This window comes from Schistosoma mansoni, chromosome 4 (assembly GCF_000237925.1).
Source record: "Schistosoma mansoni strain Puerto Rico chromosome 4, complete genome".
Lineage (NCBI taxonomy): Eukaryota > Metazoa > Platyhelminthes > Trematoda > Strigeidida > Schistosomatidae > Schistosoma > Schistosoma mansoni.
Window position 1 is genome coordinate 26317791 of NC_031498.1, and position 24855 is coordinate 26342645.

General features: G+C 36.0%; 3 protein-coding genes across 3 annotated transcripts; all 3 read left to right on the plus strand.

The window, feature by feature from the left end:
* Nucleotides 1-6781: 6781 nt before the first annotated feature.
* Nucleotides 6782-11210, plus strand: Smp_136950 (hypothetical protein; the record flags this gene model as incomplete). The annotated part of the gene is made up of 5 exons (XM_018797332.1): nt 6782-6788; nt 6825-6881; nt 6917-7060; nt 10884-10929; nt 10982-11210. The coding sequence occupies 5 exons, from the start codon at nt 6782-6784 to the stop codon at nt 11124-11126; spliced, it is 399 nt and encodes a 132-aa protein (XP_018652384.1). The 3' UTR covers nt 11127-11210.
* Nucleotides 11211-19890: 8680 nt separating this feature from the next.
* Smp_027290 (hypothetical protein) lies at nt 19891-21524 on the plus strand (the record flags this gene model as incomplete). The annotated part of the gene is made up of 3 exons (XM_018797333.1): nt 19891-20467; nt 21110-21348; nt 21513-21524. 3 exons carry the CDS (start codon nt 19891-19893, stop codon nt 21522-21524), a joined length of 828 nt encoding a protein of 275 aa, XP_018652385.1.
* A 403-nt stretch (nt 21525-21927) lies between these two features.
* On the plus strand, nt 21928-23535 carry Smp_194950 (elav (embryonic lethal, abnormal vision,drosophila)-like protein; the record flags this gene model as incomplete). The annotated part of the gene is made up of 1 exon (XM_018797334.1): nt 21928-23535. The coding sequence occupies one exon, from the start codon at nt 21928-21930 to the stop codon at nt 23533-23535; it is 1608 nt and encodes a 535-aa protein (XP_018652386.1).
* Nucleotides 23536-24855: the final 1320 nt, after the last annotated feature.

The following is a 24855-nucleotide window of genomic DNA, read 5'->3' on the forward strand; positions in this document are numbered from 1 at the left end:
GAACGTGAATACGGAATTTGGGTGATTACTTTTGAAACCGAGAATGTAAATGTAGTGCTGAGCTTCAACATGTCCTGTATAAAGTTTCATTTGGAGGGTCTATCTCGTCATCGTTACTGATGCTGTTAATAGCATTTGAGTGCCGGAATCATTGGCACTTTCCCATCCGTCTGGAAGGTCGATTTTTGGACGCTTGTTTGCTTATTTTCTTTAATTTGTTCACTGCACCTCGGCCATCCAGTGACCACATTTATCGCAGTCGAAGAAAAGAATGATAGGGGTATCGCAATCAGAAGAGTGTTGTTTCATATTGTCATTAATTAACAGGAGTTTATGAACCTTATTTGCTGAACATATATGGTGTTCTGTCATCAGGTTTATTGTTTTGACGTATACTTAGTTGTTTGAGGTCATCTCATGACTACTCGACCTGAGTTGTTACATTAGCTCCCGCTTAGAATCTACCTCTGCTGAAATGTCGGTTCGATCAACCTATCTATCAAGAACACCTCTGTTCTGTTTCCGCAGCCCAAGCGAGAATCACTAACTCGTTCGATGTTTGACTTTCAGCCAGTGACAACCAACCCCGTCTGTATTCGACGATACTCCATGGATTTCTCTTCCTTTAGTGGATTGTTATCTTTTCTCGTACCATTTAATTTCTTACACATCTATCGCTAATGATTTGCTACGTCCCCTCTATATGGTGGTCAGAGCTTGTAAAGGAAAAGAAGGTAAGGAAATGAAACAAGAACACCTGAGGAAGTGCCACAAGCGGGCTACCCAGCAACATATTGATGAGGTATGATTTTCCCATTCTCTGTTCGGCTATCACGTGTTTATTCACCCGCTTCTTTAGTCGCCCTCAAGTGCAATACAACGAGGAATCTGCTCCAAGATAAATGATGGAAATCAGTCAAAATTGAAAAAAAGCCTCAACAGCTTCAGAAGTCAGCTTGAATTCTTTTGGTTCTCCTTTAAGGGAACCTGTCAAAGATTGAGTTAATTGTGCACAACCAGGCAAGAATCTTCGATAAAAGTTAGTTAGACACAGAAAACTTCAAGTTGTGCTAGAGAACTTGGTATCTGGTATTGTCTGATGGTGTACACTTCTTCTTTGATCGATGTAACCCCTTCTGGGTTTATTGTGTGCCCGAGAAATTCTAGAGCTCGAACACCAAAAGCAAACTTACTTTGACGTCTATTTATTCCCTTTTCATCCAGCCGTTTTAACATTGCTCTCACATACTGTTGGTGTGATTGTAAATCAGGACTGGTAATTAACAAACCGTCTATTTACCCCTGTCCAAATGGCACATCTTGAAGTAGGTTATCCATAAATCTTTGGAATGTTTGTGCCGTCTTCCTCAGACCGAATAGCATGCGTACATATTCGAACAGTCTGAAAGGTGTTGTAATAGGTGTCTTAGAGGCAACTTCCTCAGCCAATGGGATATTGTGATGTACCCTGACCAAGTCAATATTAGTGAATATGTTCATACCATGTAAGCAGTTTGTAAAATCTTGGATATGAGGTATTGCGTGCCTATCTGGTACGGTTTGACTGTTGGTGGATCTTTAGTTTTCACATGGTCGCCAATCGCCCTCATTTTACTATGGGACCATGTGCATAAGGGATGCCCATTGACTATCAGAGGGAGGAATAATACCCCGTTGTAGAATGTAGTCAAATTCAGGTCCAGTGATTTTTAGTTTATCGATATTGTGTCTCGTGAAATAACTGCTTAGTTGGGCAAACCACAGCTCGGGGTTACTATGATCGAATTCCGGGATTCGGACTTCCGTAGTCATGGCAGTGTCTATCTTTGCCAGTGAAAAACCCTCCCGGTCACAACTCATGACCAGTACCTTATACAGACTAACATTTCGAGGAAAGTTGAGCATTGGGTTAGCGACCCCGTCTCCTAGAAAACCAACTCGCTAAAAAGAGCCAACCAAAATAATTATTCAACCCATTTGAACTCTGCCCTGGGGGGTGAAGGAATAATTATGATGCCTCATGATGAAAGCCGAGTTCCTTCGGAAGTCATGAGGCCGATGCACCTTCTAATAAACAGAGCAACAATTTTTATAGGTATACGGAATGTCCGGACAATATGGGAGACCGGAAGAGTCTTCCGAATTGCTGCAGAAATGAGGAGATACAACCCGTGGGTGCTTGGAATTAGTGAAACACATTGGACGCAGGTTGGATAACAACAACAACTATCTTCTTCTCTGTTCGCTCTTCAACCATGTGAAGCAGACTCCCGGTAAAACCACAACACAGTCCAAGATTCTCACTGACGACTCCCTTATTTTTCCAAAGCGGTTTGTGTCAGTTATCAGTAACATTGTTGTTACCATTGATTTATACAAACGAGGTCCGGTTCAGTGTTATTCTACGGTCACTGTTGTAGTACTTTAACGTGCGAGAAGTAGGTACACTACAATAAACAAGCGAAAGAACAAGTATCTCGATGGACCTTCGTCTTTCAACCTTATCTTCAACCATCTCGATGGACTGTTTCACTTAGTTTTGACAACGAAATCGTTATTGTGATTAAATAAAATAGAAATATCGAATGGATTGACTGCTTTAAATCTATTTTTGGAGCTGGTGATTTCAAAGTATTGGTAAGAAGCCTGTAAAATAATGTCGGTATGCACGCAGCGGGTGTTCAGGTTCCATGCTCTTTTAGGACGAAATAGATGATCACTGACCGTTTTCAATTTAAATCTAGGTTATTGCTATTTTTCGAGAGTTTAAGAGATCACCTGAAATCGGTGAACGAAGCGAAGGATCAGAAGCACAACGAGAGGACAAACTAACTATTCACTGACCATCAGCCCTGTTAACAACGGGGAAAAGACCAGACTCAGCTAATGGAAAAGTATATTCCACAAGCGGCCGGAAGCAGAAACGAACAAGCACACTACTCAAGCGTATATATACATTGTGAAACGTCTTTTAGAAATGTCACCGAATAACGTGTTAAAAGGGAAAACGAATCAATGACATTTAAGGTCCTTTCAAGTAGAAAATATAATGCGAAGACAAAGATGAGCATCTTTGGCTCGAAAATGAGACAACTAAAAATTTCGGAACGAAAATGCCAAAATGAAACGTCTGCCAAGCGAGTTCTGGAAGTCTAGCGTCTCCAACAGCCCCGCTTTTAATAGCGTATGTTTTTGGGGCTCATCTGCATCTAGACTGTTTGTCGCCATTGTCGAAGAGACCACTCTCTATAACCTAGATCGATTTGTCGTTGTGATTCTTCTTGTGTAGGGACCACGAGTAGGTCAAAAGTATCTAAAAGAACTTCAAGCGGAAGCTTTGTGTCTCTCGATGGGCGATCTGGAGATAGCCGTTTCCGTATCCAGTTCCGGTGTCGAGTCCACCTGTTTCTTCCCACCTCTACTTTAAACATTAGTTGCCTAAGCCTTCCAACCACACGTCCTTCAGTCCAGTGATTGTAATATTGTCTGTGGTCCCGAGAGAATATCCGACACCCAACTTCATACGTTGACAGCTCCTGGGAATAAGTCCGTGGCGGTTGTGGTGGTGTGGTTCTCGGGGGCACCAAGTTGTGGGTCGTCTCCAGTCTTCTTACCATGAGGATCTCCGCTGGGGACTTCGCCTCTGAGTAACGCACTCTTTGGAGTCATTCGATAAACAATTAAGAACTGCTGTAGTATTTCGAGTGGCATCCCTTCCCCTTTCTACTTAAGTAGAACCCTCTTAAATGTGTCCACAATTTTTTCTGTTCGGCTATTTGACTGAGGATGGTAAGGGGGTCAACGGAAATGTTTGACGTCTAGATGTCGGCAGAATTCTTGGAACTGGTTGGAAGTGAAATGTGGACCGTTACCTGATAAAATAACACTAGGCAGTCCGTTGAGGGAAATCACCGTCAAGAGCTGTAGCCTTTTAGATTTTTATTTTTCTAACTGTAAAGACACCAATTTCGTTGATAACTGATTTTCTAAAAATGTGAAGTTGCATTATTTTTTTAAATGTCAATAATGAATGTTAGACAGTCGAGCAATATCATGGATTGGTTGAAGTCAGACATTAACTCCGTTGGATGCCAGCTCAGTGGTCCAGAGGCTAAGTGTCTAACAGAGGGGACAACCATTGTATATTAATATGGAATTACAGGATCTCCTGGCAAAATATAGGAACTATGCATTAAATACTCCATTTTCATATCTCCATCATTTTTTCTTCACATTCTGTGTGATTCTTCCGATTCCTAGTTCCTTTCTAATCCCGCTTCTGTCTTCTTCAAGTCGACCTTCATGGACTTCTGCTGCCAGGGTTCCCACTTCCCACTGGTGTTACATACTACATATGTCGACAGACACTAGTAGCATACACCACAGGCCGTAATAATGGTCATGCTTACGTTCATGTGGTCAATGAACTTGCTAAATTATGATGTAGTTTCTATTAAAAGCTAGATTATGCTGTAAATTTTGCTGTGGCTGTAATTTTTGTTCACCATGTCAGACCACAATACTCCGGACATGCATTATATGCTGGGATGAAATCTTAATTCATAGAAAGCCTAATAAAAGTTGCGGTTGTTTTAAGGTAGACTGTCAGTTAATAATGTTACTGGAGAAATATTTATAGTGTCGTAAACTATGTTTTGTCACCTGAGTGACTGTTGACTTAAGTCTAAAAACGCCCCATGTTTCAACCCCAACACGAATCTTACAGGAAATATGACCATCTTAGGCGCACAACATCAACTTGGTATTGATTCTATTCTTCACGAGTAATCAAGTAGTAGGATTGTCTAGCACCTGAATTGGTCTAAGAAATTTTCCAAGTTTCTTTCAACAAGAAGCTTGGTACATTGCTAAGGATTTAGAACAGGATCTCATACATATTTTCTACTAATCTTTTTAATTTTTTGTTTCAAACATCAAGTGGCCTGATGAGTCACGTTATTACTAAGGACAAGAGTTCACTACGTGAAACTCTCATTTATTCTATCCCCAAAATCTGAGCCATCTTAACTCGTCACAAAAATACTGGGTATTGAAGCTTGAAGCTTCTATCGAGTAAAGCTCACCCCAACAGCACGGTTTCAGAAAAGGTCATTCTTGTATGACCAACCTGCTAACTGCAGTGGATAGATGGAAAACGATCCTTGATCACAAGGGGAAGGTTGACGTCATTCACCTTGATTTCTCAAAAGGTTTTGATAGGATCAACCTCATATGTCTTCTCAATAAGCCTGGACGATTGGGTATCGAACACCCTTCGATTGGCTGGCTCGCTTCATATCTAGAAAACCGACATTTTAAGGTCAGGGTTAACATGACTCTCTCTCAGGCTATGGAATGTCCTAGTGGGGTCCCCCAGGGCTCAATACTAGGACCTCTTCTCTTCTTGATCTACACAAACGATCTTCCACAACAAGTATCGTCTGACTTATCAATTTTTGCTGATGATGTGAAACTTTGGAGGGAGATACGTGACCAAAAGGATATACCGGCACCTCAGGAGGATCTGACCCGACTTCAAAGTTGGGCAGACGACAACGGACTTATCTTCAACACTTCAAAGTGCAGAGTGGTCATCTGCGACATGTTGCAGACTATAGTTTCCCAAGTAAAAATGATTTAGGAGTTTTGGTACCCTAAGACCTGAAGTCGTACGCTAACTGAAGCAAACCTTGCACTGGTAACATTGAAGTGCATTTTCGGCCAGTTTGACGGTAGGAATTTCCATATAATCTTCAACAGTTTTATTCGCCCCATTTAGAGTACGAAAGTATAGTATTTCCTCCCTCCCTCCAAAAGCATAAGGACATTCTGGGACGTATCCAACGTCAAGCCACGAAATCAGTTCGGGGACTCAAATTCAAACCTTATGAAGAGAGCCTCCAATCACTTAACCTTTACCCGATACAATACAGGCGTCTTAGAGGTGCCCTTGTTATCACTTACAGTATCCTTAACACTTCTGGTTATCCCCTTAAACATCTTCTTAAGCATAGTCACAACACTAACCTGAGAGGTGTGTAAGATCATCTACGTTGATGGTCTATGTCGAAATGATTGGAGGGGCTTACTAGAGTTAGACGAGAATGGTGACGAACCAACTAACGCTGAAGTCACACCTCGCGACCAGCACCTTACGTGGATTGCCCCCATCGACGTAACAAGGGACTATGGACGCTATGGTGACTGTACAACACAAAGGACGTTATTACAAGAATATATTAGTTAATGTACAACCACGAAAGTACAGAAGCGAAAGTACGACCACTGCCGCGTGGGCCAGTCCATGGCGTGTAATTGACTGATGCGCGTTGACTATCCTTGACCTTGACAGGGATCAATGATCTGTTCGATATTCAGTGACCCTACAGGTAACACCCAGAAATTGGAGACTCATTATAGGAGGACAGACTGCAGACACAACTTCTACTCCATAAGAGTTGTCAAATGCTGGAATTCGCTGTCGACTGAGCTAGTCCAAGCGACTTCCCAGGAGTCCTTTAAGAGGAAACTTGACTTATTCTTAAGGACTAAGGATAACATATTATTATGATTTACCAAATTCTTTTTTCCTCTCTATTATCGTTAATATACCCAGGTTCTTGCCTGGAGGTATTGGTGATCCACTGCTACCAGACACGGAAGCTCGTTAAGCGAAAGCTTCTTCTATACCGTCCTCAACCATTTGAACCGTTTGAATTTGGGACGCGCTCATACTACTTTTCAAGGTTGTGGCTTGCCTGCCGTATTGTGGGCAGGGTATATGGATTGTAAGTGTACTGCCTTTGATTTCAATAAGTTTACAGCTAAACCCCGTGAATCCAGGACGAACTTTCGAGTGGGCTGTAAAAAATGTGGATTTAGTAAGCAGCAACATACTTACTAACGGCTGATACAGCCGGCCATTTAACATTTCAATGTCGCAATTATTTACGCGGTGGTGTCTCAGGTGATGTAGTTCTAGATGTAAGCAGTACCAGTTCTCAGTCTGATGAAAGCGAGATAATTGCAGCAGCTTTAGAATTACGACGTGCTTCAATGGGTAAGTCGTCCTGTTTATACTTCCCCATGTCATGTACAAATGTTTATATCCTCATTTTAATGTTGGATTCAAAATTTCGTCCGGTTGTCATCATATTAGAAAATTCATATTCCAAGAAACTGAGTTCCAGAGAGAATCTCAATCTTAAGTGTACTATGGCATTGTGATATGGTAACCGTTGTTGATACGAATGCGCGATGTGAAATTGTACGGTAGTTGGAAGTATTCAAATTATTATTCTAAATGAGAATTCCTGAAATGGTGAGATTGAGGATAAGTAGAACCAGATTAGTATAAGTGAACGTATTATATTTGGAATTCGTAATCAGTAGACAATCAAGTACAGAGGGAACACCAGTTAATACAAATACTACAACCGCCACATCTTAAATTGGTATCCGGATTCCCTTAATCTGTTGTACGTATTCTTAAGTCGATCAATTACGACCCGTTGTGTATTGGGTTAAGAATATATGGTATAGGATGTACTCATTAGTATTAGGATTAACAATAAGAATAAAACAGACTCATCTGGGCTCCTGCGACATTCGGTTGTCGTGACTGGCTTGTAAATGAACAGTAGATATATAGACCATTTTTAGCAGACCTTACGTAGACCGCGAAAAATCAGTTCTTGGGTGATTATTTCGCTCAAGCAATTCCACCATTGTTTCCTTTGAGTACGGTCTGGTAGTTCTTCACTGAAAGACTATCTACTCCGTTCCTCGGGTCTTTGAATTTCACAGCAGTAATGAGACTGACGTTTGTTTTCTACGTCTCAGCATTTTATGCTTGTGCATCAGAATGAGAGGGCTTTGGAGTTGTGTGTAATTTTTCGCACTTTGATTTCGTAGTTATCAAGAATTTCATCGGAATCGTCTTCAGTGATCAGTAAGGAGAGCTGTACCTGAAGCACTCTTAAATTTTCTAGAGCCAGGACAGATGGTCCTCAATCAGTGGGGAATAAATAGCAATTTAGGACTGAAGATTTATCGTCTTTAATCAGCAAGTTGCAACACCCAAGAATAGTATGTTTATGACCTGTTATACTCGAAATAAAAACTTCAGTGGATATAATTATAGCATCGGAATTTAATGACTTCAACTTTCCAACGGACACGATAGATTTTATACTACCAGTGTTAACAGTAAAATTGTGAAAAGCACCACTGGACAAATATAATCGTTTTTGAATATTTAGTGAAGTACTGGGAGTTGTAAATAAGGATAGCATATGATTATTAGAACGGTCGGGATTAAAACCACTCAAATTAATAAAACCAGAGTTACAAAGTTTAGCATCACTTGCGGCGAAATGAACAGTAGTTTTACAATCCGACTGGATGTGTTCTGTTTTACCACACCTAAAACGTTTAACATGACGAAAGACACGTGAATTACATAAGTGAAACCTGTGCTCACCTATCTAACCTGTATTGAAATTTTTGATTAACTTTTCATATTTCCACGAGAGTAGGAAACTTTATGGCGAGACTATAATTTGTGGACGAGCCAATCAGATATATGGTAACATGTTTTGGATTTTTCGCGTAATTCATTCATTCATTTGGTTAAATAGCGTTTTGGCATTTTAGTTGATGTCAATTCTTGATGAAAACCTTTAATTTAATTCCTGACCTTAACCATCAACTCTAAATCATAATTCTGATTCTTCACACTGGTTTATAACCCTTATCTAGTCCTAGTTAGCAGGTAGACATTCCCAAGGTTACCTTAGGGTCGTCCGTAAATTATAGTCTTGCAGAAATTTTCACTGACTGGGAATCAAGCTCATTTACTGTCTCATAGTTAATACATGGTTGTAATTTCTTAGAATAAACTTTTGGACTTCTAGATTTTCTAAATTCGGAATATTTATCCCAACAATCAGCCGATCACGAAGTTGAGTTTCCGATTGGTCTCCAAAACTGCGCTTTGTGGTCTGTTTCTGTACTTCAAGTATAGTCTTTAACTTTCTGTTCATTTTGTTGCATCATTTTACGGAACGTTGACCTCTCTCTTCATTCAAAGCTAACACTACACATGACTAAGTTGTAATTCCTTGAGAGATTCATATAACAATGGAATTAGTTTCTCTGAAAAGGTCATACTTTTTAGCAGCTTATTAGCTTATTTGTCGATGAACGTCAGGAAATAAGCAGTACATTTATCGTCTTTAATATCTTTTTTAGTTATGCACCAGATTCCAAACCGCTCATTATCGTTTTCAAATTCATCCCCACTTGAATTGATATCTAACTGTCCAAGATTTGACTCGATCGCGACGCTAATACGATAATTAGAAATATTCGAATTGATATTATAACTAAGAATTCCTGGTATCGTACAATTTAAGACAGGTAGAATTAGGTGAGCTTAAATGAACGTATTATATTTGGAATTCATAATCAGCGGGCAATCAAGCACAAAGGAATAGTTACTTAGTACATATGCCACAGATAGGTTAGTAGATTATGGCAGTAGGATATTTCGTCCCAATTTCTTGAAGTATTCTTATCCGAGGTTTAAATCCACTGATTCACAGCCGATTGGGTTAATAAGGTAGATTAAATTACCACACAGTAATAGGATGAAAAGGCCGTAAATTTGCAGATTTTCCTCTTACTTAAACCTTGATCTTCAGAACAGTATGAAATAATGTTATTTGCTTCTAGTTTGAAATGCACTGAGTCCCTCAGTATTTCTGGACAGAATCCGTATAATTAGTTTTGGTAATTACAGTTTTCATTTATTTAAACACAAACTTTAGTACAAGGAGGCACCAGATAGATATGCGCCACATAAATCATTTGATATGTGTTAGGGCTGGAGTACTGGCTGGTTGCCCAACTCACATCATAAAACAGTTTCTTACATTACTCTGTGAACTTTTCTTCAAGATACAAGCTATTCGACCCACTATTTTCATGGCGTAATCCAAATGTATCTACTGCTAGTCTTCACTTTGGTGGGCTGATTATCAGCCTTAAACAAGATGTACATCAGTAGCAAGATGTTCTTAATCGGTCTTATTCAATCTGCGTCAAATTCCATACGCTGAAGAAAGCAAATTCGAATTGCTCACACAGTTTTAGAAAGGTTGTATCGGATTTTATATTCGATAACATCATAGGATAAAAATAAAACGGAATAAGGATTTAAATCAATGTAAGATTAAATCATCCACAACAAATTAGGTTAACTTAGAGGCCGAATCCATAATGCAGCAGAACAACATCAGGAGATAAAGCCCGATGCTAGCCAGTAAATAAAGTAAGCTCGTCCGTCATTCATTTCGTCAGAATCCTGAAGCTCATGCATATCGTCAGTTTGGAATAAGGTTTTTTCTTAACTCTCTTAAGTAAGCCCTCTGTATTTACCAACCTAGTTTAAGTGCTAGAGGTTCGCCTTTTGCCTTTTTTTTCGTAAAATCATCTCCATGTAAAAAAGTTTACTGATTGCAGAATCTCGTAATAATCTACTATATATAAGCTAAATTATACTTTATTCGACATCTTGGAATTATATAAACTGTTGTGAAACCGAATACGAGTTTTTTCGTACCTTATGAACTGAGAGAGTGAAGAAGGTATTAACCCACAGTTTTCAAGTTTTGTAACATCTGTGCTACTGTCAAGTCACTCAAACTACTTTATTAAAAATATGAGCACTTGTATTTCATTATTGAAAAAACCTTTAAAATGCTCACTTACAAATAACTCCGTGCTCATCATCAGTGCAAACTGTCTTGACTAGCTTACCCTTTAAGACCCCTAACTTATTATTGTGATCGATTGTTATTTGCATTCTTATTTCATTTTAGCTGCAAAGAAGAAGAAAATGAAAGAGAAAAAACAAGTTTCGAAGCGGTAAATCAACTTGTATTTTTTGGTTAATTTTATTCACTCATTTTCCTCTTAGAAGGCATTCGACAACAGGGTCTTCAGAAAGTAGTAGTAGTAGATCGTCCACCCCCGATCATCATCGTCATCATAAGAAAAAACATAAATCGAAGAAGCTACATAAACACCCAAAAAGAAAGCATAAACATTCTAGAAGTGAATAACTTGGTGTTTTTTTGGTGAAGGCTTTCATTCCTTATCTATGTACAGATTTCTCTGTAATGAAATAAATTGTTACTTTTTAATAGCACCATTTTTGTTGCATACACGAATCAGTAGTATTGGTAAGGTAGTCGGATGTCAGCTAAAAATCCATGTACGTAAAACAACATTACCACTGGCTTCACGTCACTTTAAATTGTTTTATTGGTTTGGAATGAGAGTTTTCCAACTCCCCTAGGTGAACTCTCCGTATCCATCAACCCGGTTAAAGCGCCAGGCATTCGCTTTCCGTCCTCTCAATTTCGTAAACAACATCCCTGCCGCGAAAAGAAAGTAAGTAGGACTTCGCTGACGGTGGTTGTACACTCGTGGCCATGTGAGGGCATTTCAAGAGGGAGGGCAGACTCTCCCCACCCTCGACCGTACCAGGGCATTTAGGGGCGAAGGCAGTTAAAAAGTGAAATAATATGTACTTTGATATACAATTCTTTAAAGTATAGAGTAAAATCTTGACATCAACACAATTAGGAAGTTACAATATGGGAATAAATACTTCATAAGTGAAAGAGGACTTAGCAATAGGCTAGGAAACTGTATGTATTACTACTGGAGGTGTAACACCTTTTAAGTTGCACTTAAAATCTACAGCAACATAGGATAGACATTTCAAGGTTTGTTCAACTTACCGCATGAATTTCTATCTTGTAGATGTAGTGAATAGGGAGAGCGTATCACTTTTAGTTGTATAAAATCTATATACTTCCATCTACCTTGGTATTCTCTTTTATCGATTGTACCAATTCGTTAATTGTTTTTATCAGTATCAAGTCACCACACTAATATCGGTTACTGGGATCGGTGAACTCTGGTTGGAATTATGATTTATCGTGAAGCTTTATAATGGATCGGTAAAAGTATAATATACTGACGACCTTGGACAACTTATAAACCAATCAGGAAACAGTGCCTAGTTTTAAGATAATTAGCAATATGAAGTAACTAAATAACAGCTTGGATCGTAATGATTAACTTTCACAAGTCAAATTATCCTTCTCGGTTGGGAAAAAAGAGAAAAGTTTACACTTATACATACATATCACGAGTCGGGCTAGTACTGTGAGTTCGGGCTATTATCCCACTGAGATTTTGTCACCAACTGACGTCATTTATAATGCAATAACATGGTTAGCTATTAAGAGTTAAAATAGAGTTTTGAGCAGGGTTTACAAATTGGGATCTGGTTTTTCAACTCAAACTGATATTAGGTGTAATGCCTTGCCACCTTCCTGTCTACAAACTTCAGGAACTTGGGCTTGAGATTTAGAGTAAGAATAAGGAAGGTTTGATATTTTCTAGCTTCGCTTAGCACTCTTGACTACACGATGAATGACATTAAGTACTTTGATACTCACTCTCCCTTAGAAGCAGGTATATCATGTAATTGAGCTTAAGTACCATCTGAAATTCACTTTATCGCTGAATAATAAATATTTTCATTGATTTGAAACATTTTAAGAACCAAATTTTGCCAATTTTCACTTAGTTAATGATAGCATACACGTTATATATCACTGTACTTTGTACTCTGCGCAAATTAATTGAGGTTTTATCTTAATTCAGATTCATATATGTGTAATGAGGACAGAAGTTCTACGGCACGTGTTAGTCCTTTTCTAGTAAGCTTCTAAGAGTGTCAAGTCTTCTCTTGAATGAGTTAATTGTAGGGTTTCTAACAATTTGTAACCAAATGACGTTTTTAATGACCCTACTTATCCAGTTTACCACCTATGCTACAGAGTTGATCGCTTTCATGTCTACCTTCCATATGTTATGACGAGGTGTCACAACTGTTTGACAGGCCATCTCAGCTATAAACTTGAATAAGATTACTGCATGATCACTTCTCCTTAGAGGTGGGAGAAAAGTTAATTAATTGACATCACCGTGTGTGAAGATTAGGTTCAAGGGAGACGAGGAGTTTTGTAGGTCATATATGGTGGGATATATAATGTGCTGGAATAAAGCTAAAGCGATTGTGGTTTCCGACGATTCTCAATCACATTATGTTTCTGATGACCCTAATTCCAAGTTTCTCCAGTTTACAGAGGATTCATTAAAGTCACCTGCTATAAGGCTTTTCCACCCGTTTGATCAGGATTTAAGTTTATTTAGGAGGAAGTCATCCACTACAAATTCTGGACTGGGGTGTACTACGAATAATTCAATATCTTGCTCTTCATATTTCAGCCAGCAGCGCACCAGTTCACATGTTCTTAAGTCTTGTGCCACTGTCTCGACAGCTCATATGGTTAAGGTGCTTTTCATGCACAGGATAGTCCCACTTCCCCCACGGTTTAGTCTATGAGCCCTACAGAGTAGAAAACTAAGCAATTGAATTTCACTATTATGCACTTCTGACGTTAACCATGTTTCTAAGATAGTAATGATGTCGGCATTCTCTGTGTTCATCACGTTCTTGAGTTCTACCACTTTGTTTATTAGGTTTCGAGCATTTGTATAGCACATCCTTGATCCTGTGAGGAACTTTCTTGTGCCATTCATAGTGTTTTGAGGATAGTTTCGCTCTGAACTTTTAAAACGCGAAAACCCTTAAGTATAAGGTTTTTTCACCGTTCCGGCAGTGCTTATTTATTTCTACCACTGCCGGTCGCTTATTGATACAACTGATCAGAGTGAGATCAGTACAGACATATATTCTGGAACCAGTCACTTTGCGTAAATTTCTTAGTGTTGGGTTTCTTTCTTCAGTAGAAGTAAAAGTAACTTTTAAGAGGCGGTTTTTCTGCATTCTTTTAGAATAGACTTTTTGTCTTGTTCTATAAAATTTGTGAATGCTAACTTGTGCTACTGTTTCTGGAAGTAGCTTGCTTATGAATGACCTAATGTGGCTTAGATCGTGTTTAATTATAGCCTTTGTTTCCTTTTCGAAAGATTCTCTTAACTTATGGAAAATGACTCGTCTCTCAGCGAGATCCTTTTTAACGAGCTGTGAGGTTTTGTTTCCTAAACTCTCCTCATCCCTCTAGTCCGTTTACATAAAAGCGCTTTTAGTTAGTTGTATAATTTATGGAACATTTATACATCTAAAGGAATGAATTGTACACCATACTACCAATTTTCTTTTCTTTATAGTATTCTTAGTCTTGGAAAGACTTGTTCTTTCATCAAATATCCTTACTATTTTCTTTACAAGTTTGAACTATAAGGGGACAAAGGTTTATATGCAAGTTTTATTGAATACGTTTATCACACTTTGATTCGCCCTAACTTAATAAACATTCACATTTCTTTGAATGAGTCCTTAGTACTGATATCATTCCTATTACTTTCTTATAATAATTTGCACTACTTACTAATAACCAGTAGTTTTGGTTGTTTCTACAAATTTGATGTTTTATCAAATGTAATGCAGGATGTTTCTTGAAATGAACAACTTATATCATTCATTTCTATGCTTTGATCTATTTTTATACTTGTGGCAGTATTTCCTTTTTCCTCGATTATGTAGTATTTCTTGAATATGTCCTTAATTGATTCTTGTCAATCACTGATATTCATTCTTGACATCGTCACTTGCTGTTTTCTGATTAATATTACGTGTTGTAATTTATTATTAACTCACTTGTTTGGTGCGAAATACACCCTCTTCAATTCCTAAAGAAGTAACTCAATCATAAGCTTTGCATATACATCTATTATTAGTACTTAGGTGTAGTCAAACTGTTGTCAAATAGTCGTTGTTCCTTTAGATAAACAAGACTACCATGTTCATACGATTTGTTAAAAGAACCCTGTTTTCGAAATTTTAAATTTCTAATTGTCCTTTCTCAAGAACTGAAATAAATATTCATCTTTTTTGAAGAATTGTAGTTGACAAACTATGATCATTCAGGTATCGGGCGTAATATCTTATATATTTCCAATCTTCACCATTCAGTAAAAGCTATGTTTCTATACAAACAAGAAACTAGGACCTATATTGATAGAAGTGACATGACCTGTTCCCAATTGATTTTTATCTTCTTGTGAAGTTCGTTTACATTACCTACATTATAAGTAGAATATCGTCGTAAAAGTTATTACATAATGTTTTATGAAAACTAGTCAAATTACAATTGTTAAGTTTTTCTTGTGATAAATCCTGATATTAAACTCCCTTTGTCCCTGATTGAAAATTATGGAATACTTCTCAAGCTAACTAAGAGAACAGTGTTGTCGTTTAGGATTATAGAAGCTTTGTCTGAGATTCCTCACTGTTGTACTGCCATCGCAGGTACTTAAATCCTTGAAGAATTCGTTTCATGTAACCTAATAAGTGTTGTGTAAAGAAGAAGCAGACGCCCTCTTCATCTTTGCCTGCAGGAACATCAATTAGCAGTCAAACGCTATGACATGTCTTCACTTATATCAATGCACGTGGACAACTGCGGACACATATTCGACTGGAAAAATGTAGAGATTTTGGATAGAGGCAATTCAGAAAAAACCAGAGGATCTTTAGATGCTTGACACTCATGTCAATCAGCAATAAACAAGCACATTGAAATCAATACAATTTATCAACCAATCAAGGAAATTATGCACAAACATAGGAGCAAAAATCAAACCAATGGGAGATACAACTAAAACAAAGAAGTAAACGATGACAGATTTAAGGTCAACAAGAACCAGTCACCATCAAGGTGTACAGGACAGGCTGTGAACCACATGTGGAGAAATTCGAACATTTCACTTCTACCCGAAGTTTGAGCTGATGACGTCTTTCAGAAGAACGTTGAAAGCTCCACAACCAAACCATCCACTTCAGAGAACAAAACTTCATCAAAAAGTTCCAAATTCACCCTATCTCTACTTTAAAATGTGTTTATCGAGTTTGACTACTTGAAGTTGATAGGAACTTGTTCACAGATAGTTTATCCTGCACATATGGAGTACAATTATTTCTCCTCAGTGATTATGTTACTATTGTTTGTATGCACATTTTCTTGACCTGTTCTCTGATATTGTAGCCGTCTATCACCTTACTTCTCTTCCTAATAGACTGAGTCTATGTTTATATATCTGCTAGGTGTTGAATGACCTAAATTACTTCTTTCCCATATTTTAATGTTTTCCTATTCAAATGGATATCCAGTTATCTGAATTATGATTGACAATTTGTTGTGAAGCTTGACAAGTGATTTGCGTTCACGTGTAGGTGAAGAGGCCAACCATGTTTTTAGTTTTGGAGATTTTTATTTTTTCTAACTAAAAAGACACTAATTTCGTTGATAACTGGTTTTCTAAAAATGTGAAGTTGCATTGTTTTTTAAATTGTCAATAATGAATGTTAGACAGTCGCGCAATATAGTGGATTGGTTGAAATCAGACATTAACACCGTTGGATGCCAGCTCAGTAGTCTAGAGCTTAAGCATCTGCTCGCGAAACCGAAAGCCCTGCTTTCGAGTCCCACGTACGAGATCGTGGATGGGCACAACTGAGAAATCCCATATTATGACGAAACGGTCGTCCAGTGCTCTCAGGTTTCCAATGGTTGCCTAACATTCATCCATTCATGATATCAATTGAAACTCAACAATTTCCACAACCCTATACTGATAATAATCAATACATTTTATATAGTTGAAATCATAAGCCAATCGAAGCTAGAACATCATGGAAAACCTGGAAGCACTGGACGGCCAACTCGTCCTATTGTGAGACTCCTCAGCAGTGTGCATCTACGATCCCGCCTGGCGAGATTCGAACCCAGGACCTATCAGTCTCGCGTGCGAGCGCTTAGCCACTAGATCACTGAGCCAGCCGGCATCGAAGTGTGTTAATGGCTATCTTCAACCAATCCACGAAATCGAGAAACCATACACCAATGTCATCAGTGAGTTGGTATCTCACAACAGACCTGGTTGAACTCCACTGGTCACTGCTTCTCACTAGAACTCCAGGAAATACCTCATGGATCCAGTCACTGGTGAACATATGATCAGAAGGATATGATGCTGAGGAGTCTCACAATAGGACGAAACGACCATCCACTGCTTTCAAGTTTTCCATGGTAGTCTAGCTTCAATTGACTCATGATCTCAACTATACAAAATTACTAAAATCTCCACAAAACACTCCTTTAATAATCAATACATTTGTTAATTAGTGTTCAATATAAATCAAGCTTTGAAAAACTATGCAATATTCAATATGTTTAGTTGATGTAATCTTTCTATATCCCCTAAACATAATTATTTTTATACTTTAGAATTGTGAATATTTACAAACGAATTGACATAGTTGGTTAGTTTTCGTAACTAATAGTTTCCAACTACTATTCACATGAGAATTTCAATATTTGATCATTGAAGTTATTGAATTCATAACTTTGTGTATGAACTCATATTTTGATCGAGTATACCATTTCAAGTAAAGATCAATAAATCGATTTTAATCATAAAATGATCATTAAGATCTTCAAGATTAGATTGTATACTAACTAATAAAGAAAGAAAAAATTATAGATAGTACTCTTTTGTAATAGTTTATGAATGTTTACTTTGTATAATAATTACAATCGAAATAAAACTACTAATATATGGTATAGTATTAAAAGAAATAGTACAATAATGTTAGTGACTATTTATTATCAGTAGGGGGTTTTGTGGAGATTTTAGTAATTTTATATAGTTGAGATCATGAGTCAATTGAAGTTAGACCACCATGGAAAACCTGGAAGCAGTGAATGACCGTTTTGTCCTATTGTGAGACTCCTCAGCAGTGTGCATCCACGATCTCGCCTCGCGAGATTCGAACCCAGGACCTACCAGTCTGGAGCCAGAGCACTTAGCCGATAGACCACTGAGGAGTCTCACAATAAGACGAAACAGCTGTCCAGTACTTCCAGGTTTTCCATGGTGGTCTAGCCTCAATTGACTCATGATCTCGACTATTTATTAATTGATCAGTTGATATAAACTATTTTTTGTAAAGATATTAGAAGCACGTGAATAATAATTTTATAATAAAAATTCAAACTATGATAGTTGGTGATATAGATCAGTGATTGAAAGAGTATAAGTTTCTTCAATATTGTCATTACAATTCTCCCTGCTAATGAACATCTATAAACATATACTTGTGTAGGTCTCAGGTTCAAACCTTGGCCCACTTATTTTAGCTTGAGATGTATCGTATTATCATTAACCTCTATACTCGTAGTACAGCTCAACACAGGACAGAAAGTTAGTACTTGGTAAATAAAATTTCATTAAAGTTAGATCTGAGTCGAATTTAATTATTTTGCCTTAAACTAATTAGATCTTAGGAACTTTTTTTCTTTTCCATACCCTTTCTGGACATTATGAGAGCCGAAAACATACGTAGGTTGCGAGTATATGACTATCGATGTCTTTGGAGCATCACTCACATATTGTGAAACGATCTCGTGAATCATGCCAAGGTTAAGCATAGAGTATTAAACAAGGATGGTAAATCGCCGGATGAGGTTGTGGAGCAGTCTTGAGAGCAGAAAGAAAAGAACCGTGCTATCATTGACTAATGATCTAAATAGTTAAAAAAGAGATGATAACAATTAAAGAAAACTCAATGTCTTATCTCCGTCCAATTAAATTAACTCACAAATATACACAAATGAATATATGAAAAAGGATCATGAAACACAAAAGATGAAAAATAAACAATTATACCCAACTGCAGAATATCTAAAATAAAACACAAGAACCACATTTAAGTTACAATAATTTTGGAATAGAACAGAAATCTAACATTAACGTATAGATTAAACAATAGCCTACGATCCATTAAATAAAGTAGGCACATCATTAAATATCAGTAATTTACAGACTACAAATTAAACGACACAATATCCCAGAGAATAGCTTTCATTATTATTGTTATATCTAGGGTTTTGATTCTTGCTATGCCGCGTATTACTAGACTACTTGAACGATTGAACCCGCGATGTCGCAAGAAAGAAGACAGAAGACTAGTAAGTAAGAATTTTATTCCCCAAACAGTGTCAAATATAGTATAAAAATCTCATGTGTTTATAGTTTTTTGGCTGAAAGTATATAGTCATTTCGGACAACCAATAGACACATGAGGGATCCTTCTTGTTCATCCGATAGAGAAGCTATACATCGACATTCTAGAATGTTCCATTAGCGGTGATTGAATGGAATATCTTCCACTCTTTCTAGGCTTCTTGAGGTTTCCTTGAGTTTTCCAACGAGCCATCCTTACAATTTGTCACCTCTTTTTCTTCATTCTTCTCTTTATATCATAATCCATTTTTTCTAAACATTTCATTTTATAGTTGAAATCATGAGTCAATTGAAGCTAGAGAACCATGGAAAACCTGGAAGCACTGGACGACCAACTCGTCCTATTGTGGGACTTTTCAGTGGCAGTGCGCATCCACGATTCGAACCCAGGACCTATCATTCTCGCTCGCGAAATCACTTAGCCGGCATCCAACTGTGTTAATGTCTAACTTCAACCAATCCACGATGTTTGAGCAACCGTTCAATTAACTCATGATTTCAACTATGAAAAATACTGAAATCTTCACAAAACCCCTTCTGATTTCATTTTATCAATATCGATCAATAATATTAACTATATATGCTATAGTTTAGAGGTTAATTCAAATTTTATAAATCGATTTATAAATCGATATAAAATGTGAATCACTTTTATTCATTTTAACTGACGATTACAATAATACAACACCAATTACAATGTCAAGTGATATACTACCGGTTAATACTACTATTAATAAATTAGTAGATAATCAAAACCAACATGCATTTGGTGATATAGGTGATGATGGTTGTATACATGATAAACTAACAAATGATTCTATTTGTATGATAACATCAAATTATAAAGATTTTGTTGACAATATAGATATTACTATAAGTAATGATAACACAAATGAAATCCCTAGTAACAAACATTTTGATAATAATATTAAAAATCAATTAACAGAGAATCAAATTAGTAAAGTAATTCCCATTAAAGATCATGATAAATCAATAATGGATACAAATAGTTATTATTCAACATCATTTATACAATTACATTCTGATAATAATTCATATAATGATGATAATATTCTTATATGTTTAAATCAATCAAATTCATCATTGTTACATACTACTGATATAATGAATAGTAATACAATGATTTGTAAACTTATTAGAAAGAAAAATCATTTAGTTATAAAAGAACAAGAAATATCTACAACATTAGACAAATCAAATGGAATATCTTGTATAAGTAATGTGAATCCCAATGTTTTATCAGTGTCTAGAGGTAGGCAGTGTTGTATCTGTAATTATGCGTTCATTTACCTTTGTTACCCCTCTCCCCCCACCGTGGAACATAGGCCACCGACCAGATTTCTCCAATCAACTCTGTTCTAAGCTCTCCAATTTAGCTCTTTTCAAGTGCTATTTATTTCTTGAATGTCTGACTCCAATACTCACCCTTTCCACAACCAGCATTTTTTCATAATTCCCTACTCGGATGAAAGCTGGTTTGTTCTCTCTCATAGTAAGTTATTGCTGATGGTATTAGACCAGAGGATATTGAGTGTCTTGCTTACACAGTCATTTATAAATAACTTCACTATTTTGTTGATGGTTGTAGTAGTTCTCCATGTTTGATCTCTGTATAATAGAAATGTCACGACATTTGTATTAAAAATTCTGACTTTGATTTTGATTGACAGTTGTTTTGAGTCCCAAAGGTTTTTCAGTTGTAGGAAATGTTGGCCTTGTTATACTAATCCTTGCCTTTAAATATGCACCATATCCTACTTGTTTATCAATGAAGCTCCCTAAGTAAGTGAAAATTTCCACCTCTTCTAGTATTTCTCTATCAAGCATGATTTGATTGATGAAGTAATTATTTATATAATAAGTATTATTTTTTTAAAAAATCTTTCTTCGCCAGGCTATCCAGAAAAAAATTCAATCATTACTACAGCCTCATCAGCAACATCAACAAAATCAGCAACAATAACAGATTTAAAAATAAATAACGAAATTTCAACCATCTTAAGTCAACAATCATCGGATGATGATGATAATGCACATGACATTTCTAGTTGTGATTATCGTAATGATGTAGGTATTTATCACAAAAATGTCGATGGATACATTGATGATGTTGTTAGTTCTGATATTGATCAAGTAAATTCAAGTTGTAATGATAACACTTCACTTAAACAACAAAATCTTGACAGTTTTTTCGAAAACAACAAGAAATTACAAGAATCTTGTTCAACAACAACAACAACACCAATAACAGTATCAGTAACTACATCACCGGTCTCCTCATTATCATTTAATGTCAGTCAATCAAATAGTTTTGAGTCAAATCAACATCAACAACAGAAACAAATACATCATGATCATAGAATTCTCGTCTCTTCATTATGTTCAACTGATTCTTCTTATTTATCAAGTCAATGTCCAAGTATATTTGCTAAGAGAAAACCGGTTACTACTACTACTACTACTTTTAATAATAATAATAATTCTACAGTACACGATCATAAGACTAATAGAAATGATATAAACTATCATTTACATTCACCAACTTCAATGAGCAACAATCTAAAAAATCATTGTTTAACAACTACTGAAAACAATATAAGTAGTTATAATGATAACAATAATGATAAGCATTCAACAAATAACATAAAGGTCAATAATTACAATCATAATAATGATGAAACCAATTTAATCATCAATTATCTACCACCATACATGTCACAAGAAGAAGTGAGAGTGTTGTTTTCTACTTGTGGTCAAATTGAAAGTTGTAAATTAATACGTGATAAATTAACTGGTGAAAGTCTTGGTTATGCATTTGTCAAATATTCACATTCAAATGAAGCACAACAAGCAATACATAAACTAAATGGTTTATCATTACAAAATAAAACTATTAAAGTATCATTAGCAAGACCTAATTGTGAATCCATTAAAGGTGCCAATTTATATATTAGTGGTTTACCTAAAACAATGAAACAAAATGAATTAGAACAATTATTTAGTCAATATGGTCGTATTATAACAGCACGTATATTATATGATAATAAAACAGGTATATCACGTGGTGTAGCTTTTATACGTTTTAATCATCGTTATGAAGCTGAATTAGCTATACAACAATTAAATGGTTATCAATTACCATTTGAATATTCAAATGATATATTGAATAGACCGATTACTGTGAAATTTGCTAATCCACCAAATTCAATAAAACTTGATTATTTTAGTCTTTTATTATTAAAACAAGCAGCTCAATTACAAGCTGTTGCAAAATCTGCTGCTACTCCATCACCAAATGCTACTTCAGCAGTTATTGCTGCAGAATTATTAAATCCACTACAACAACAACAACGAATAGCTACAATATCAAATCGATTAAAATATTCTATGACATCATCTAGTTCCACTGAAACAGATCTACTTTCGACAATGGTTAATACTATAGGTATAAACAATTCAATTTTAGCACCGACAATTATAGCAAGTACTGGTGGATTAACACCAAATGGTTGGTGTATATTTGTGTATAATTTATCACCAGAAGTAGAAGAATCTAATTTATGGCATTTATTTGGTCCATTCGGTGCTGTACAATCAATTAAAATAATATATGATATAACTAATAATAAATGTAAAGGTTTTGCTTTTGTTACAATGAGTAATTATGAAGAAGCTGTATTAGCTATTCATTCATTAAATGGATATGTATTAGATAATAGAATTTTACAAGTATCATTTAAAATAACCAATAATAAATCAAGATCATTTCCGTTGAATACATTATCACCATCATCATCATCATCATCATTGCCATCATCACCATCGAGTCAATCAAATTCTTTACCTTTTGATTTATCGAGCATACAACAAACATTATCAAATGAACAAGATCATTTTAATTCAAAGAAAATAGTTGGCACCAAAAATTCACTGAACAGTGATACATCAGTTGGAAGCAATTATGAAAAGCAACAAACACAACCTCAACAATATAAGTCACAATCATATCATCAAAATAATAAAAAAAAATTCTCCACAGATTTAAATGATCATACTTCTTTCAAGCCAGTTGTTACAGATACACAAGATAAATCTGTATCCATTACAAATTCATCTATTCAATTATTAACAAATCGTTCTAACGAAACAAACAACAGAAACAGAAAACATTTTAAAACAGTATTCGATGGTAAAACACCAATAGAATCATTTGATTCATTTGTAGGGGAAAGGCCAGTTAAATCAACATATTTACATTTGGTAAATAATTCAAAAAGACAAACAAATAAGTCGAGGAATTCACAAAAGAAAAGACGGTGACAATAAAAAGATAGTGAACCGAATAAACAATCCGCAGCAGTAATCAACTGTGGAATATAATAGACAAAAGATTTCATACATTTACTTTTAAGTGTTCATTTTATTCTTAGAAAACTTAGTTCATTTTTTACTTTGATTTCATTTGAACTTATTGTATTTAGGTTAAATCCAATGTTCTGTTAGTCTATTCACCTTATGATTAGTTCATGTTAAACACTCTTTTTTGTTGAAGTATAGTTAAGTGATGGAAATTGACAAATTTACCAATATGAACTAATGACCTAACTTTTATAGTGTTGTAATGAATCTGCTAAAGCAAAGAAATATGTTACTTTATTGGTTTTTGTGAAAACTGTGATGTTTTCTTTAACTTCACTGAATCTCAGATATAGAAAAAAGTTTCACACTATTCGTATAGTAAATATCTATTCTATTCAGTAATACTATATTAGTCCATTAGATAGGATTTAGTTTATTAAAAATCCCCATATTGTGACTGAGAACAATATTGTTTTCAATTAGATTCTCATTAGGCTTTGCTGTAATATACAATGAGATTTATATACATATAAGAAATCACTAAACCAATAAAGGCAGTTCATGAATCAGTGATAACATTGAGATGGATTACATAAAGAAAACATAGGTAAAAAGTAAAAATTGGTAGTGCGATGATAGATGTACCAGTTGTAATAAGAGTAACAAGGGCTTAAATGAATATTTCGTAATAGGAAGTAAGTCCATGACTTAAAAATATAGACCGTGAAATAACATTCATTAAAAGCTATAAGATTACATTATTAGAAGTATTCAGATTATAGATCATAAACAATGATGATCTCTGTAGAATGATCGGAGGCCAACTGGAGTTAGATGAGAATGGTGTGACGAACCAGCTAACTCCGAAGTCACACCTCACGGTCAGCATCTAACGTGGATGACCCCTTCGGCGTGTTAAAGTACTATGCCTGCTTTGAAGACCGTATAACACAAACGACGTTATTACGTAAATATATTGGTAAGAATGGGTACAGAGAAGTTAGTGAGACCATCACCGCATGAGCCAGTTCATAGCGTATGATTAACCGACGCGCGTTGGTTGTCCTTGACTTTGACAGGGACCGATGATCTACTCGATATTCCGTGACCCAACAGCCGAATGATTTGGCTAGGACTTAGTGACATTTCACTGCCCCTACAAGATAATTGGTCAGTGAAGCGCATATTTGAAAAAATAAGGGTGAAGAAATATGAACGAACGGAGTAAGGAAGTACTAATGGATAGAATCTTTTATTAAGGTTTATTCTGCAAAGGAAAGG